This window comes from Haliotis rufescens, unplaced genomic scaffold (genome assembly GCF_023055435.1).
Source record: "Haliotis rufescens isolate VD_foot unplaced genomic scaffold, xgHalRufe1.0.p SCAF_13, whole genome shotgun sequence".
Lineage (NCBI taxonomy): Eukaryota > Metazoa > Mollusca > Gastropoda > Lepetellida > Haliotidae > Haliotis > Haliotis rufescens.
This window is the reverse complement of record NW_025963813.1, coordinates 1,808,160-1,826,313: the sequence shown is the minus strand read 5'-3', so window position 1 is coordinate 1,826,313 and position 18,154 is coordinate 1,808,160. Positions and strand designations below refer to the sequence as shown.

At 38.7% G+C, this 18,154-nt stretch overlaps 1 protein-coding gene across 14 annotated transcripts in view; it reads left to right on the top strand.

The window, feature by feature from the left end:
* The window catches only part of LOC124148634 (kinesin-like protein unc-104), an 84,909-nt gene that overhangs the window by 9,082 nt on the left and 57,673 nt on the right, over positions 1 to 18,154 (top strand). For 4 of the 14 annotated variants that reach the window (XM_046519821.2, XM_046519823.2, XM_046519824.2 and 1 more), the window contains exons 1-5: positions 635 to 1,119; positions 9,436 to 9,548; positions 10,516 to 10,595; positions 16,325 to 16,504; positions 17,349 to 17,414. In XM_046519821.2, the coding sequence (XP_046375777.1) occupies positions 9,449 to 9,548; positions 10,516 to 10,595; positions 16,325 to 16,504; positions 17,349 to 17,414 (426 nt within the window). In that variant the 5' untranslated portion in view covers positions 635 to 1,119; positions 9,436 to 9,448. Of the gene's footprint in view, positions 1 to 632; positions 1,120 to 9,435; positions 9,549 to 10,515; positions 10,596 to 16,324; positions 16,505 to 17,348; positions 17,415 to 18,154 lie in introns of those variants that run through there. The other 10 variants (XM_046519817.2, XM_046519822.2, XM_046519825.2 and 7 more) reach the window with 7 other exon arrangements.

Genomic DNA, 18,154 nt, shown 5'->3' with positions numbered 1-18,154 from the left:
TGCTTTTGATTTTAAGCAGAACAAAATCATTGTAACTTGATATAGATATGACAATGGCCATGGATTCTAGACGTAAAATAATTCCTTAACATCATTTATTTTGACTTTATTTTTAAACCTTTAAATTGCTTTAAAGTCTGTTATATCTGAAATTCTAAATTTCTTTGTGCACCACTTGGTCTGACAATAGATCCCAAATTGTCATTTGATTGACTTATTGGGTAGTTTCATTGGCTCCATGACATAATAGTCAGCACGCAAAATGATTCATCCATTCATGAAAGTATAAAGTCAGCCTCAGTTTCGTTAAGAGTATTCCATTGATTATGATAATACCAAATGCCCCCAGTTTAGCCTGCGGCCATTGTGGCTGATACTGCCATGTCTGTCCACATCCTCCATTGTGGAGAACCAACTCATGGGAGACCGGGTGTGACACAACAAGTGGTAATCTGTTCCGCTGGACTGACTGACAAGACCAACAGCTATTGAGGCGATGCCAAATCCGCATAATGTCTGCCGATCAATACTCGATCCATTCCCAGCATCCTCTGCAAGTTCAGGCTTAATAGTAATGGATACTGACGGAATTCTGATCAATATTTCCCAGTTTCTTTGAGGTTAGCGCTTTGCTGGGCCAGAAATACCATTACCTATGCTAATTAATTAATTTATGAAGAAATATTCCCCAGTTTGCTCAGAACGAGACTGTATGCCTGTGGTATCCTGCGTGTAGTGAACAAACAAATGAATAATGTGGTAGCTGGTTGGCATAGAATCAGACATGACGTGATACATTAGCAATTCTTCCCAGCCTCAATGATAATAATAAATACACCTATAGAAAAATGGTGGATCTCGACTCGTCTCTGAAGAACTGGATGGAAGGACAAGTCTTGCAGCATGGATATTAAATAGGATGGGGGATTTTTGACAGCTTGACAACGTTCTACCATCTGATTCTTGAAATTGACGTCCTGGTGATTTTCCTTTCAGGGATTGGATCCTCTGGGGTCGGTCCTGATCCATTCCAGTACAGGAGATCCAGACCGTATCACTAGAAACTAACATCTTTACCAGGTCGGCTGGGAGGATAGCATTGATTTCAGCAAAAAAAACGTAAGTTTCATTTCGATCTTTTGGGATTGTGTATTAACAGGGATGAATATTGGTGTCTGTGGTTATGTCACCATGAAATATGTAATCTTGAAACAGAGTTTGACATCAACATGTCAGCCCTTCTAATGTCTATTTCATCATGGTTTTGACATTAAGTCTGTCCCGAGACATTTTGGGCACATGTAATTACTAGATTTCCCCATAAATTTGTCAGCACTATGTAATTATGAGAAGAATTGACTGACAGCAAGGATTTAGGGGAAGCGGATTGCAACAGATAAAAACAACAGTGATGATAATAATCTATTGTGTCACGTACATCATGGATTGAAATCAATAAATGATAGGAACATTTTGTTTTTTGAAATCTACAATGAAAGACGTTATTCATCAAAGTGTGGCTGAATTATTCAGCCCTACATTATGTCACACCTGTGACTCACTAAGGATGGTGATGAAAACATATATACATATTGATTGGCCGTGCCGTCATTAGTGCAAATCAATTTGGTTCTGTGTTAGAAATTTACATATCAATGAAACGTACATCATTTGACATCTACAGAACTGTATGAGGGAATTTGAGGGGGTGGTCACAAATTATTTAATATGTTTTTGATGAAGATATTAACTAAATGGCTAAATTCAATTTGAATGTGTCTCTCTTGCAAAGACAAGTTTTGAAAAATAATGTTGGTGATCCAAATCTGTAAACATTTTTTGAGAGAATGCCGAGAATAAACATGTGTTATACCAGGAAATATACAGTGTTCGATATCAAGGGTGCTTGTTATAACACTTACCGTATTCAACGTAATAAGCGCCCAGGGCGCTCTCAAAATTAGAAATAGGGGGCTCTTATTAGAATATTATTTTAGTGAAAAAAGACAGAGTTAAAAGGTAAATTTCGTGGTTTTTGCTGACAGCCTGAAATGTTTATGTACGACAGATATATTTTTCCAGAATTTAATTGCCCATAATTAAGTGTGCATATAACAGATGAGTACGTATTTTAAGCGAATATATAAGTCTTGTGTACATTGATCAATCGGAAGGGGTGCTAATTAGGATTGTTCACTGGCCAATTTATGGCCATGGGCGCTTATTACGTTGAATACGGTATGTTCAGTTAAACATTTCGGGGGGTGCCTAGATTCAAATACAATGGATGACCTCAAGGTACACACTGTCCCCCTTAATTTCAAACGCTGTTTGTTAACATGTGTATCGTGGTTGGTTAGTTGATATTAAACGGCCCTGTGTCAAAGGAGCTGAAATTAACCTATTGGTATACGTCAGGAACAAATTTTGAATAATGGGAATGGAACAGATTTTGCTGGATCCTGGATATATCTGGTGTAAAAGTAATAGAAATTAAAAAAGGCCGACTCTATTTGTCTGATGTTCACCCAGTAACTGTTGGTATAAATGAGATAATTAAACAATGTGTCATGCTTTGTATTGTGAGATGTACGATTATAAGCAGATGAAAAGAAAGGTGTTGTAAAAGGAAGTCTTTTAGAAAGAATGAGTGAGTTGGTTGGTTTAAACTCCGCTTTTAACAGTATTTCAGTTATTTGACGGGGTGTCAGCTTAAAGTGGGAGGAAGCCAGAAGTAATTCAGGACTTGGACGTTTACCACTTTCGTGAAACCTATGAGGATGGGTATGGTGATGACAAAACTAGAAACATAATTGGGGCAAATAGGGATCAAACCTATGATCATAGGTTTCTCGTGCGCCCCTGTAACTCTGCACAGCGACTTAGATAACAGGGCCACCTGTGCCCCCTTTTAGAAAGAACTCAAATGGTCAGATTGAGCCTACCCAAGGGATGACATCCAAGGTTATAAAGAGTCATCACTGAAATGACAAGGATTGTGCAAATCTTGATGCTTGAAACCCATGAGGGTCCTGATGGGTGGGTCCCATAAGCAGTAAGCAGTAAAATTTAGGGTACTTTTTCATTAAGCAGTAATTTTTCTTCTTTTTCAATAAAATCATCGCGAAAAATTCCAAAATCGGCCATGGAGGGACATGGGACTTTTAATTCTGCTTTCGTTTCTTCCTGACAATTCATATTTTTAATACCGGGTAAAATCTCAAATCGCTAAACATTCTAGACTGGTCCCCTGCGTCAGTTGCGCAGCCTGCTTTCTGTGGCGAAGCATTTGGGTCTTGAAGACAGACTGTTTTTGACCATTTTAATCATTTTACATTAAGCAGTAAATTATTTATTTACGTAAAGCAGTTATTTTTTGGTATTTTACGATAAGCATTTACGATAAAAAAAAGATGAATTTTACGTTTACGATAGTGTTTGAAGGGTGTTTTACGTTAAGCTTTAAAACCCATCAGGACCCTCACCCATGGGTATCACAAGGGGTGAGATTGTACGCTTGGGCATGAGCATGATGCTCACACTATTGTCCACCTGTTTGTATTCTGCGGAGCTGGTTATTTTTGTCACAGGCTATGTCATGTGCCAGTCACTAAATATTGTTGGCCACTCTGAAAATGCCTGGGGTTTATCTAAGATTTTTATATGAGGGATTTAGGCAGTCAAGTCAGGAAAAGATACTGTGTTCCTGATTGAGTTTGTAAACCTTGCATTCAGTGCAGTTATTTAAGACTACCTTTACAGTATAAAAGCCTTTTTCTATTTATGGGTTCTTTCATCAGCTGTAATATTTGTAATCTTTGGAAAGCTTAAACATTAACATTGTTCGTGTTAATGCAGAAAGGTTTATGTTTCACACATTCAAATCTAAATAAAACTTGAGATGGTTTGCCTTATAGTCATTTGGATGAGTAATTTATATTAAATATCTAGATTTTGGTAGCAAACAGCTGGTCCTCTGGATTTTCACAATTCTTGGATTGACGGATTAGTGGTCGTGTCTGTCCCTGCAAAACTTTACAAGTGTTATTTTGAATGCACTGGCAAAACACCACTTTCACTGAGTGGCAGTTATGTTAATCTGAATAGGAAAGACTTATTTCATTTGAGGCCCTTCGCATGCCAAGATGATGATCTGAAAGTCTCTCCCATTCACTTAACTTCAGAAGCAACTCTTCGAAGTATGATGATTAAAAATATTTGTGAATATATCAGATATTATTTGAGGCTGAATACATTTTAAAAACAATACATCTTGCAACAATGTATTTATTTTGGCAGACAAGTTTTTTTTCTAACTGCCTGAAGCATAATTATTTAATTTTTCAGAGCATATTCTGGGACATTTTTTTGTTTTGATAAAATGCCAGGGCCCCTGTATGTCAAAAGGTCGGTCCCTATGTTAAAGAAATGTGCTGCTGTTGTCAGCTGTTGTCAGACATGGGGGTCAGTAGCATGTCCAAGATATACATGGTTATATCACAGGTGAAGGCGGTGACCTTGATAAAGACGTGATACAATGCTGTATCCACAACCTTCTTATCATCTACCAGCTAATATACACAATAGATAAAACACGGAATAGAAAGGCCAATTCAAAGGACTCTCTTTTGGCATTAAAAGTACTTGTGTTTCATGTAACAAGCAGGTGTTGGGTCAGGAAGTATGTTGGTTCATAATAGTGGTTAAAAACAATCACTGTTTTTGTTTAGATTTAACTTAAGAGAGGAGTATGCTTCATCACTTTTGTAGGCAATAGGTATGGTACAGATGTCAGGAAAATTATCAAGTTGCAAGTGCAATTATTGATGGTGTGAATCACAACTGCTTCATAACTGTTAATAACTGTCACTCAGGATGTCAGATGTGTGAATGCACAAGCCAGGTTCTACATTCCAAATCTTCACTATGTGAATAGGAGTGGGTAAGCGTTTGAAAATAATTATGAGTTTATGTTGTAAGGTGCCATAGATAATGTTGTGCAGCCAATCTCGATTAAGTGTAACAGGCATTTGTGATCATCATCAGTCAGGGAGGCCTCCTGAAAATGTAGACTTTTTTCCATCCACACGCCCATTATTTTCATGTACTTGGGCAGGTCACTGAACCTGCTCATTAAATAACTTGCATGCCCTGGATACTGGTGTCGCCAGTCTGTGAACGCTTTACTGGTTCCCGGATACTGTTTGTTTTGTTTTCTTGTGAAATAAAATAGACACAATTATCATGAATATATACCTATTTGTGTCTTTCTTAAGGTGAACTTGCACTTCTCTCAAAACAGTGTTTAGAAGCAGGTCTGAAATGCTCTGATTGAATTGCAACGAAAGCTGCATAAACATGAGGTCATCCTGACTGGTGATAATGAATGCAACATTCAAATTTGTAGTTTTGTCCAACATTTCAATTTTACCTTTTGTCTATGTTGCTGTACAGAACTGGTTATGGTTTAATAACATGGAACATATTAATCTTGCCTTTACATGGCTATGGATTGGAAATATGTTTGGTAAATCAGAAAATATACTGAAAATGTCACCTTCATGTCATCTGGTCTTGGTTAAAGTTTGACATCTACTCATAGTGACATTAAATATTAACTCACTCACTTCCACTTATTCTGGATCACCATGTTAAATAAATATTATGTATGTGCAGTGTTTAAAATTTATGAAAGAATGAAAGTTTAAGGGTCATTGTCATATCCCTAATATTAAAAGATTTTGGGAGCCCCTGCATTCAAAATAACATAGAAGAACACCTCAAGGGCCCCTAATTCCCAACACTGTATGTATATTGTTGCTAATTCAAGATACCCGGTAGGATCCTGGTTAGAATAGGTCTTCAGCAACCCATGCTTGCCGTAACAGGCGACTATGCTTGTCGTAAAAGGCGACTAACGGGATTAGGTGGTCAGGCCTGCTGACATGGTTGATACATGTCATAGATCCCAATTGCGTAGATCGATGCGCATGATGTGAATCACTGGATTGTCTGGTCCAGACTCGATTATTTACAAACCGCTGTCATATAGCTGGAATATTGCTGAGTGTGGCGTTAAACAAACAAATGTTTATTCAAGAACTTCATTGTTTCATTAGAAGACATGATAAAAAAATAGTAATGTGTAAATATTTTCACATTCCTCAAACTTATTAGGCTAAGTTGCAGTAAACCGGTCACCTTCTGCCATTTTGGTAAGGTTGGGTGCAAGTTCCTTCTTTAGTAATGGTTTCTGAGTTGTTCCGCTGCTGGCCCCACTCCCCAAAATCCCAGTAATAAAAGCTTCTGTAAAAAAATGTCATTTTCAGTTAAACTTAATAAAAAAGTACAACATGTTTGTTGAAATGTGGCCCGATGCGTGTAACTGATGAGGGTGTCATTATGAAACTTCTCTTTTCGTGTAATTTTTCGTTGTTGATGTCTGATTTTCGATGTTAATAAATTGCTTTGTTATTCAATTTTCGTGGTTTATTAATATTAAACCATACACATTCATATGGCATCATATTGTCTGCTTATTTTGAGCTTTATATCCCCTGTTTTTTAAACAGCCATGCTGTCGCGTGCCCCAGTGTATTAGAAGCATAAAAAACAAATATGGCTGACACCGTAATGCATTGTTTCACTGTTATTAAAATGCATTCGAAGAATAATGACAGGTCAGGACTAATATGACTAAATTATTGAATATTCAATTTAGAAAGCTCCGATTAATCATAATATGAGCTGTGTCACTTTGACTCCGTAATTACTTGGACTAATTTAGCATCCCCTTTTTAATTGGTTTGTACTGTTGTCATGGTGCAATATGGCCTCTGGAGACTGTCCAGGGTCTCGGAGACAGTGCTGTCTGTAGATAGATCGGCAGTCAATCAAGTCAGTAGGTCAGTGTGGTCTCTGATGGTCAGTCAGGCTTTGTTAGGGAAGGTTGTCCCTGGACAATGGTAATTGGGAATTCAGGACCATGCTTGAATGTTAGCAAAGGATCAGTTTCCTTGCACTGAGGAATTCTGGAAGGTCAAACGTTGGACGGGGTATCTTGCATAATCCTGCCTTAATTAAACTTTGTTAAATTATTTTTCAGATCAACATTCATTGGTTTTGAAAAAAGAGATTGTACTTCAAATATATAATTTTTGTAAGTGAAATGTCAACAATGGTCCTAAACAATAGATGATCTGTTTCCAGTGACAGTCCCATGATCAATCATAATTAAATAATCATATTCAACACTGACAACAGTGATCAACCATGAACAACTGTCTCAAAATACAAAACAAAATCAGATATTGTATAATTCAAGTGAAAATGTTTTTATTGATAATTTGCTGCTGTATGGTAATACATGTAACTGATGAGAACATTAATTAACAATACCGTATTCGACGTAATAAGCGCCTTGCTCTAATAAGCGCCCACGGCTGTATTTGCTAATATATTTGCTAGTGAACAATCCCAATTAGCCACCCTTCCGATTGATCAATGTTCACAAGACATATTAATTCGCGTACAATACACACTCGTGTGTTATATGCACCCTTAATTATGGGCAATCAAATTCTAGAAAAATATATCTGTCGTACATAAACATTTCAGGCTGTCGGCATAAACAACGAAATGTATTTTTCAACTCTGTTTTTTTTCACCAAAATAATATTCTAATAAGAGCCCCCTATTTCTAATTTTGAGAGAGTCCTGGGCGCTTATTGCGTTGATAACGGCAACAACAATCATGAGCATGACTTGCAACATAGCATGATGAGTAAACCCTTGAAAATTTCCACAATAAAATAATCCTAGCAGGGCTTGTTAAACTGTTATGAGCATAAGTTTCAAATAAATATGAAAAAATTAACATATACCATATGTCATTATTGGGGATGACAATTATATGTAACTTGTAAGGTGTTGTGATGTGTGATTATGTTGTGTGGTGTCTATGTTGACGAATGCACATATCAGCCGTATTAACATATGTTCACATTACAGTGTTAGATTTTATTACTATTGACAGCTGTTGTCCTTGTGTGTAGCAAGTCTGTGATAGACTCATTAGTACTGCTCTTCGGTATACACTCATTAGTACAGCTCAGCGTAAGGCCATCTGGGAGGACAGGGGTAACAATCTCACTCTTCTTACCAAGCCAACAGTGTTAATTGGTTCTATTGAAACTACACAGACTGGCACTATTGCATATGTCATAACAGTTGTGCTGCTTGTAGGTTATACAGTTGGAGCAAGGCATGTGATACATGGTTATACAGTTGGAGCATTAGGCATGTGATACATGGTTATACAGTTGGAGCAAGGCATGTGATACATGGTTATACAGTTGGAGCATTAGGCATGTGATACATTGCAGCCATGCTCCAATATTTTAGGCATACCGGGTGTGTTTCTATATGAGTCCTCAGGTAATCATATTGAAACACTGGATTCTCAAAGCGTGGAATTCCAGTTTGGGTTTTGGAAAGGTAAACCTGGGCTATATCTCATTTTAAAATTTTCATGGAGATGTGGCTTACAGGGAATGTATTTACACCTTTGCTTGTTTAGCAGGGTGTGGAGTCATCCCACAGATGACATCCTTACCTTGTCAGCTTGCTGACGGGGTTAACCTCTTTGGTCATGTGGACAAGGCATCCGACCTCAGATCAGAAGGTCCGTGGTTCGAATCCCATCACGGGACTCGGAAATTTTATGGCCGCTACACATGATTAAATGTCACAATTACGGGGTTTTGTGTTGAAAGCTGGTCACCGGAAACATCCTCATTGCTGTTAATACCATGACAAAGATAGCTCCAGCTAACGTAATAATGACAACTAAAGAACTTTGTCACTTCCCAGGAGGAAAGTGTTATGAGGACTTCGTAGTGGTGATCACAAGACACAAGAGACTGTTTCCTGTTAATTTGTTAGTCTGGTGAACATTCCCTGTTAAGTGACAAGCTCATCTAACTGGACCATAAAACTACTAGATACAGGCCTGATTATAGTGATTATAGTGGATGGCTGTGTCATTGCTGACGAAGCAAAAAACATCTTCATTCTACAGTACATGACTGATGACTTGTAAGATCTTCATGGATGATTAACCAACATTACTTTGTCAGACATACTTTACTCTATCAAACCTTACCTATTTTATTATAAATGTTCAAATATTAAAGTATTGGTTGTCTTGTGGTACAGCTCTTGTAAATCAGTGTGTATCGGCATTAAGATACTGTTTGCTATAAAGTTACAACGCTACTTCTGACAACAGTGTCAACCCCACACCCACTCCTTGTTAATGCAAAGGTGTGTATGGTAGTCCTTTGCTATAGTATTATGCTAATAAGAAAACATTGTTGAGTCTTATGTCTGTTAATTATCGATATGTTTTCAAGTAAATCCATTTCTTTCTTTCAGTTAAGCTGCCATCATGTCGTCCGTCAAAGTAGCAGTGAGGGTTCGTCCCTTCAACAGCAGAGAGATTTCCAGGGATGCTGAGTGCATCATTAATATGCAGGGAAACACTACCGGTAGGAGTTACCTCCTATTTTTTTAAGACGAAATTTGTGATGGAGTTAATTTCTTGAAATTCAAACATAATATATATGTAGTTGATATAATTTGATATTATTTTTCTATTGGTTGATTTTGTGAGTGAGTGAGTGAGTATGGTTTTACGCCGCTTTTAGCAATATATGCGATATCACGGCAGGGGACACCTTAAATGGGGTTGATTTTGTGAATGTAGATCAGTCAGATCATTGTGTGCAGTATTTTCTTGCCATTGCCTTGTGAGGGAAATCAGTGCAGAATATGTGTCACTGTGTGTAACTCAATCTGGTTCCATGAGGGGCGGTCGGGTAGCCTAGTGGTTAAAGCGTTCGCTCATCACGCCGAAGACCCGGGTTCGATTCCCGACATGGGTACAATGTGTGAAGCCCATTTCTGGTGTCCCCCGCCATGATATTGCTGGAATATTGCTAAAAGCGGCGTAAAACCATGCTCACTCACTCACTCACTGGTTCCATGAAGCGATGGAATGAGGATTGTGTGGTCAGAATGGTTGGTGAGAACCCTGAAAGCCATGTCCCGGACAGAAGTTGTCAGATAAATGGGTGATGGATGTTGGGATCACTGGGCCGTGACTTCAAAAGGCGCAACCTCCTGGATGGGTGCTGACACTATGTTTGCCAGACTTGTCAGACCCATGAAGATTCCGGGGTAGAATAGGTCTTCAGCAACCCATACTTGCCGTAAAAGGCGACTATGCTTGTCGTAAAAGGCGACTAACGGGATCGGGTGGTCAGGCCTGCTGACTTGGTTGATGCATGTCATCGATCCCAACTGCGTGGATGGATGCTCATGATATCAATCACTGGATTGTCTGGTCCAGACTCGATTATTTACAGACCACCGTCATATAGACAAACCAACCAACCAACCAACCAGACTTGTCACCTTGGAGCAGCAGACTAGTACTATCTGTTTCTATTGCAGTCATCACCCCACCTAAGGACAAGAGGGATGGGACTCCAAAGAGCTTCAACTTCGACTATTCCTACTGGTCACACACAAACGTAAGAATTTTTAGGATGTTGTGGTCACTGATTAAGTTTCAAATGTAAAGTATTGATGTTGCATTGACATAACATGATGATGGTGCTTATAATATGATAGCTAAGTCCCTTTGTTGATAGAAGTCACGGGTGAATTTAGAAAATCCTTGTTTTACGTTTGACGTCTTTTACCATTTGCAGTCATTTGATGCAAACTTTGATGGAGAATAACATATCAGCATCCATTAACACAGTATTCAGTCAAGCTGACAGTCTTTGTTTTCAATATGGATATTCTAATACCTGCTGATGGTTCTTCATAGTTGTAGCGACCCGTGAAGATTCTGGGGTAGAACAGGTCTTCAGCAACCGATGCATGCCGTAAAAGGCAACTGTGCTTGTTGTAAAAGGCGACTAACGGGATCGGGTGGTCAGGCTCTCTGACTTTGGTTGATACAAATGGCATATATTCCAAATGCGTGGATCGATGCTCATGATGTCAATCACTGGATTGTCTGGTCCAGATTCGATTATTTTACAGACCGCCATCATATAGCTGGAATATTGCTGAGTGCGGCGTTAAACAACAAACAAACAAACAAAATCACAGTTGTAGCACAATTGGCTGTATGGTCATGATGCTAACCTGATCAACCAATCAGGGAGCATGTCGAAAGTGTGATCGAAATCGAACCAAGGACGTAAACAGCACACTGCCATCAGTTGATTGGTCATACTCACAATGTTTACACTTTTAAAGCTATATTTAGTACTTGGTATGAATATGTGATCACCATTGATCTTCTATATATCAAGATCATGCAAGGCGTTCCAATTGGCTGTACAGAGTTGCGTGCCCTTGACATGCCAACCTATGATTGTGGGTTTGAATCCCGGTTTGCCCTGATTATGTTTCCAGGTTTGTCAGCACCATACCCGTACTCGTGGGTTTCACCAAAGTGGTAAATGTCTGAGACCGGGATCACTTTCCTCCCACATTAAGCTAACGCCCCATGATACACCTGGAATGCTGTTCAAAGTGGCATTAAACCCAACTCACTCACTTACGCTAAATACCAAGGTTGTACAAGTACAACTGAAGCTTATTTTATTGTTTGTCCAGCGATCTGACACAACAAGTCGGGCAAGTTGGGAATTGATTGACCCTTGATTTGGTCCTTGGTAGAAGCTGGTCCTGTCATCATGACACGATGGCATGGACTGTGCTCATGCAGTCAACAACTGGTTTGTCTGGTCTGGACTCATTTACAGGGAGACCCTGTTGGTCTGTTAAGAAGCTTTTCAGGAACATCTTCAACAATTCAAAGCAACATAACTCACTTACAGTGATACATTTATCAGGACATTTAATCCTGACAAGTTCACGGGGAAAGAGACAAACCAGATGAACAGTTTCACTGTATTCAAGAGGCTGCTCTGGGATATGGCTGAAATATTGTCAACTGAGGCATAAAATATACTTATTTCACTCAAACATATTCTGCTCTGAATGGTGTTGGTTAAATCTTAAACTTGGTCCTCCATGTGAAGGGGATGAACAGGTAAAATAGATATTCCAATCTCATTAAAATCAGACCTTAGTTTTCGCTATCTGAGGACATCCCATTAGGGGTCACGTCAGAACGACCTTTCATCCTACCAATCAGAGCGTCGCTTACCAGATCATGAAAGTGACAGTCGGAATGTTATTTCTAATCATGCAACCTCGAAAACTTTAACACGGGGTATTCCGAACGATAGTTACGAGTTTAACGACTGAATCCATACAATCTAGACTATCTATTAGCCATTCCAACACTTTCTTTTGTTCAGGTTTCAAATTTTAAATCGAGAATTTGTCAAAATATGTTTTGAAGCGTAGTCGACAATTTGAAATTAGTGCCATAAAGCAAGAGAAAGCTGTCTTCTGATTTGTTATTCCATTTGTCGGTCAAAGTTCACGCAAGGTCGGTCTGACATGACCCGTACTGGGATGTCCTCAGATCTTTGTTTAGCGGTAACGAGAACTAAGAACTGGTTTTAATGAGATTGTAAATATTCCGAACTGTTGGACCATTAGCCTTGTTATTGTACCTGGAGTGCTGTTCAGCCCCGAGATGATGATGCTCCTGCTGCACAGAGTTGGTGTAGGAAGTTGCAAAGTCTGTGTGGGAGAATTATTTGTTATAAAACATAATCCCAAACTTCCTCAACATGGATGGAGGCCTGGTGATTGAGTTCAACTGTTTGAAGCCAAGTGATTCATAGCCTCCTGAGCACAACTCTGGAAAACATGCAGGGGATCTGACTCATGCTTGTCGATTTGACATCCTACAAGAAAATGTCAAAGGCTAAGAATAGAATAGAATATGTTTTTGCTATGATTGATGAGATCCAAATCAATTCTTTTATTCATGTTGACTTTGAAAATAAGTTGTGGATTATAATGATACCATTACAAGCACAGACCTTATGGTTAATTATTTTATATAAGGCTGCAAATATACTGTTGTCCTAATGTATAGTATAGTTCCAGTGTTAATCTGAATGACAAGTTTCATTTTGCTTACTGTTGACCTGTGGTGGGTCTAGACCAGTCTCAAGTTTCAAATAGATACAGTGTCACAGATACAGTGTCACAGATACAGTGTCACAGTGCAGAGTCAGCATAACCCACTTCCATAGCTTCTTTATAATTTGTAGGCGACTATGCTTGTCGTAAAAGGCGACTTATGGGATCGGGTGGTCAGGCTCGCTGACTTGGTTGATGCATGTCATTGATCCCAATTGCGTGGATCGATGCTCATGATATAATCACTGGATTGTCTGGTCCAGACTCGATTATTTACAGCCGCCGTCATATAGCTGGAATATTGCTGAGTGCAGGGTTAAACCACAAACCAACAAAACTTTTTAATTTGTAACTCACACTCAGGGTTTTTATTCAGGATTCTTAGTTAAGTGCCACTGACTGGCAGGCAAAGTGGAAAAATCATTATTTTGTTCAAAATTGTTTTTTTTTAGTAGTTCATATTTTCCGAAATTCAGAGGTTTTCATGCAATAATTTAAAACAAAGCTTTAAAACTTGTTCCTCTTTGTTGGTCTTAAAATTGTTATAAGTGAATACAGGTTACTTCTTCATAACCGTATAATTAGTTATTGGCTGTATATATATATATATATAGCCAATAACTAACTAACACACACAGCAACATAAATTGGAAGTTTTTAATTCCAAATTGGGAATTTGTAATGATGTTTGCTGCAGACTTGGGGCCGATGATCAGCCTCAGAGTAGGTTTAGATAAATGCCTGCACACTGGGCTCTGGTTGGTGTAGTCCATGCTCATTTAGACCACAGCTGTAATATTACTGACAACACCATAACCCCCACTTTTACCTCCTGCCTCTACGTATTTTCGTCACTGGTGCTGGGCTCTGTTCCTCAAAGCGATCTTAGCGCTAAGGTGATCATAAGTCCCATACCTTAACACAGGCTTATGATCATCGTAGTGCTAAGATTGCTTTGAGGAACGGGGTCCTGGAAATTATGAAAAATCTATAATATCGGGGATAAACTAATTTGATATACAAGTAAAGCATCTCGTGGAATACTTCTTATTACCTCCACATCCATTATTTCAAGACAAAGCCATGCTGATCATCAGCTCCGTGCACTGTGAGACACGCTAAGACGCAAGTATTGATTAGCTTGGCTTCCATGTAGGTAGGCCAGGACAGGACGTGATTATTGAGTACATGGTATCCACTGAGCTTTCCTCTGCTTCGCTTTGATTTATTCATCAACCGGCTGTTTTCATCTTTTTCAGCATTATTATTTGATTTGTTTATGCACAGTTGCTGTTGCTTGTTCCGATGTCTGAATTTGAACGTGATAAGAGTAGCCAGGTCAGACTACTAAGTCATCTAATTGAGGAATATTTATATTTTTGGTACAAGCTGTGTTGGTAGGATGTTGTAGACTGGGTGAATCAGGCTGTAGACCATAGCTCACACGATTAAATCGTGGATAACATTTCATTTCGACACTAACTGTGATTTCCATTTTGACAAAATTAGCTTTCGAAATGCACACCAGCCTCAATGACTTTTAAATTCGGCAGAGACATTGTAAGGAAGAAACAGTGATGGTAGTCCTTAACGAGTTTCGCACCAGTCCTTGAGATGAGTCTTTAAAAACAGATTTCTAAAGCTGCATTATTATCACCAAATTATAAATCCATCGTCATGCAACAGTATCTGAAAATTGAACTTAATGGTATGATAGATGATATACATCGTCAGGTGTAATTATTTATCTTGTTTCACAACTTGGTATCATCTGCAAATTAGACATGTTATATTTCTTCAAACTGATTCTGATCAACTTTTGGGTGATATCGTTAAACACTGATTATTTGGTCGTGTCCTGAGGTAACAGCTCCATTTTGAACATTGACAAGTTTAGAAATTAAATCAAATTTTGTTTTTCTCTTATAAAAAATGTGAATACATTAAAAAAATAGATCATGAGTGATTTGCAAAGGTTTTTGACAGCATATTGAAGAAGCAAATTAAGCATTGTGAATATTGGAATAAAGTTGATCAAAGGTACTTGCTTGATGAGAAAATAAAATGAAAACGTTATGTTCAGTATGCGACTCTAACCACTAGTCCAAAAACAGTAAGATCTTTTGAAAATAATACCAAGATGCAAGTTTGGTCAAGTAGACTGGATATAAGCAGCACAGTACACTGACCCAGTGAAATTATGTGATTCGCAGTGCATGGCAACATTAGACAACAGAAACACAAGTATCGAATTATCCAATTTTGATACAAGAAACATTTCCTTTTGCTTGATTTTGAACAGACAGATATGAATTTCCAACTTTGAATTTTAGCAACAGTTTCACAGCCATGGTAGCAAAAGCCAAACTTCAGAAAAATAAGCTGTAAACCCTTTTTAGGGCTATTTAGAAGTGGCATTAATCACATCCCTGACTGCAATAGAAATAAACCCTTATGAATTTGTATCCATCTCATAGAATACACTTAGAAAACTAAACATGCTTAACGAACTTTAGCTCTTTGTGTAAAAAAAGGCAAATTCTGCAATTGTAAGAGAGAAAGGTGACTTCCACAATTGTTGTGCAAAATAGGTGAATTGTTGAATTGTTGGAAAAATAGGAGACATTTTTCAATTGTTGCGCAGAATAAGTGAATTCTGCAAAAGTTATGCAAAATAGGTGAATTCTGCATTGGTGTACAAATGTCAGAAAGGTTGAAATTTTGGGGCGGAAGAGGTGAATTGCTGTGCAAAATAGGTTAAATCTGCAATAGTTGTACAAATAGGTGCATTCTGCAAGTTGTGCAAAGCATGCAGGTAAATTCTGCAATGGTTGTGCAAAAAGGTGAATTCTGCAACCGTTGTGCAAAATAGGTGAATTCTGCAGACAAGAAAGGGCTCTGCAAATGTGTCCACGATCAATGGATAATCGATTTATGAGGAGTTTGATACGTTATCACTTGTTCAATTTCCTTTCATTATTTGTTTGACATGGAGTCATCTGTAAGAACTGTAGGCCTATGAAGCCATGTTGTTTATTTGAATAGTGTAAACAGCAAAGTCCTGACAGTGAGATCAAGGTACCCACAGTTGTAGTCAATACAACCCATATACTGTCAGCTGTTTCATCCTACGGAAACAAGGCTGCCACACCATTCACTATGTTCTTCTTTGTTTCAGGCAAATGACCCGATGTTTGCATCACAGAACAAGGTGTACGAGGACATTGGTCTGGAGATGTTGGACCATGCGTTCGAAGGCTACAATGTGTGTATCTTTGCATATGGCCAGACTGGGTCGGGGAAGAGCTACACCATGATGGGCAAGAATGAGCCGGGGCAACAGGGGATCATTCCTCAGGTTAGTTCGCAGTTGTTGCTGTCATTCAATATGCACGTTGGTTCGCAGTGGAAGACTAAACTAAACTAAACTAAACTAAACTAAACATGAACTTACCTTGCAATAAACTAAACGTGAAATCCCCTTGTAATCAACTAAACGTGAAATCCCCTTGTAATGTAATGAACAATGAAAATGTAATAAGATAAAATGAAATGGATTCGAAACTTAAAGTGAAGTTGCCGTATGTTAACAATGTAAATGGGTAACTCTCTCAACTATTTCTAATCTATTCTATTCTATTTCTGTACTATTCTAATTCACTATTTTGTAACTTAGAGAGAGATATCCATTTACTACTTGCCCACATGAACGCCAAAAGCCAACTGAAATAAACTGTGTCTAGAGCATGCGCATTTTGCGCTCATCCAGCAATAAGCACGTGCTGCATGCCAACTTAAACGCTTTCCGCAAAGCTGTTGTGTACCCATGAATCAACCACTGTGTCCAGGAACATGACACTTGTTCCCGGACACTGTTCCTGGATGCTTTTTCCTGGACGCTTCAGAACACACGTCAAAATATCATTTCATTCCAGTAACTTGATAAAAGTTACAAGTTTCGAAGCAGGAACATCTTTTGTGATAATTTTCTTTAAAGGTCTCTGAAATTGAGATACACTGCACTGGAAATGAAAAGAATCTTCACTTTTTGTTTGGTTGACATCTTTAATAAAATATTTCTGTGTTTTCCTGCGTATTGAAGATATATCATTTATGTGATTTTTTAAAATATCTGAGTGTTGCAGCCAGATTTAACCAGTCTCTCAAGAGAACAGTTCAAAATTTGTGGATTTCTTTTGCAGCTTTGTGATGATTTATTCCAACGGATCAGGAAGAATGAGAGTGAGGATGTTCACTTCTCAGTTGAGGTGAGTCTTGTGTCAGGTAGTGCTAGTATCTCCACTCATCCTGGGTCAGGTTGTAGCTGTGGTTGGTGGGTGTGTCTTGGACCCCGGAAGGAGGTCCGTCTCAGCCTGGCTGGGTTATTGTCCTCACTCCCTGACAGACCGCCTCCGTGGTCTTGTGGTAGAGCGTCCGCCCGGAGACCGGAAGGTCCGGGGTTCGATCCCCGGCCGCGTCATACCAAAAGACGTTAAAAGATGGTACTTGTTGTTACCCTGTCTGGCGCTCGGCATTAAGGGGCTAAAACAAGGACTGGTCGGCTCGGAGTCCGTATACTGTGTCTGAGTGGGGTATTCATGTTAAACTGCGTCATGGTATCTCAGTGAGCTAGCACTATAAATCGGCATCAGTCCGGACTAGTACAAGCAGCCACACAAACACACACACGTACATGCACGTCGCTATATAAGTGCAATAATCTTGGACGCGACGTTAAACCCAATTTCACCTCACCTCACCTCACTCCCTGACAACATGGCGTGAGGATGTCTCTCTTAATGTGAGAAAACAAATTAAAGATATGTTGAAATATAATGAAGATATGTTTTTATGTACCCATTGACCACTTGTTAGAGATGTGTGACCAGCATCACAGGTCATCATGGCCATGTTTCTTGCCTAATATAAGTCAAAGACATTCGACTTAAGCTTTCACATGATACATACTGCAACACAGAGCTCCAGATAACTTTTTGAGCAATTGAGT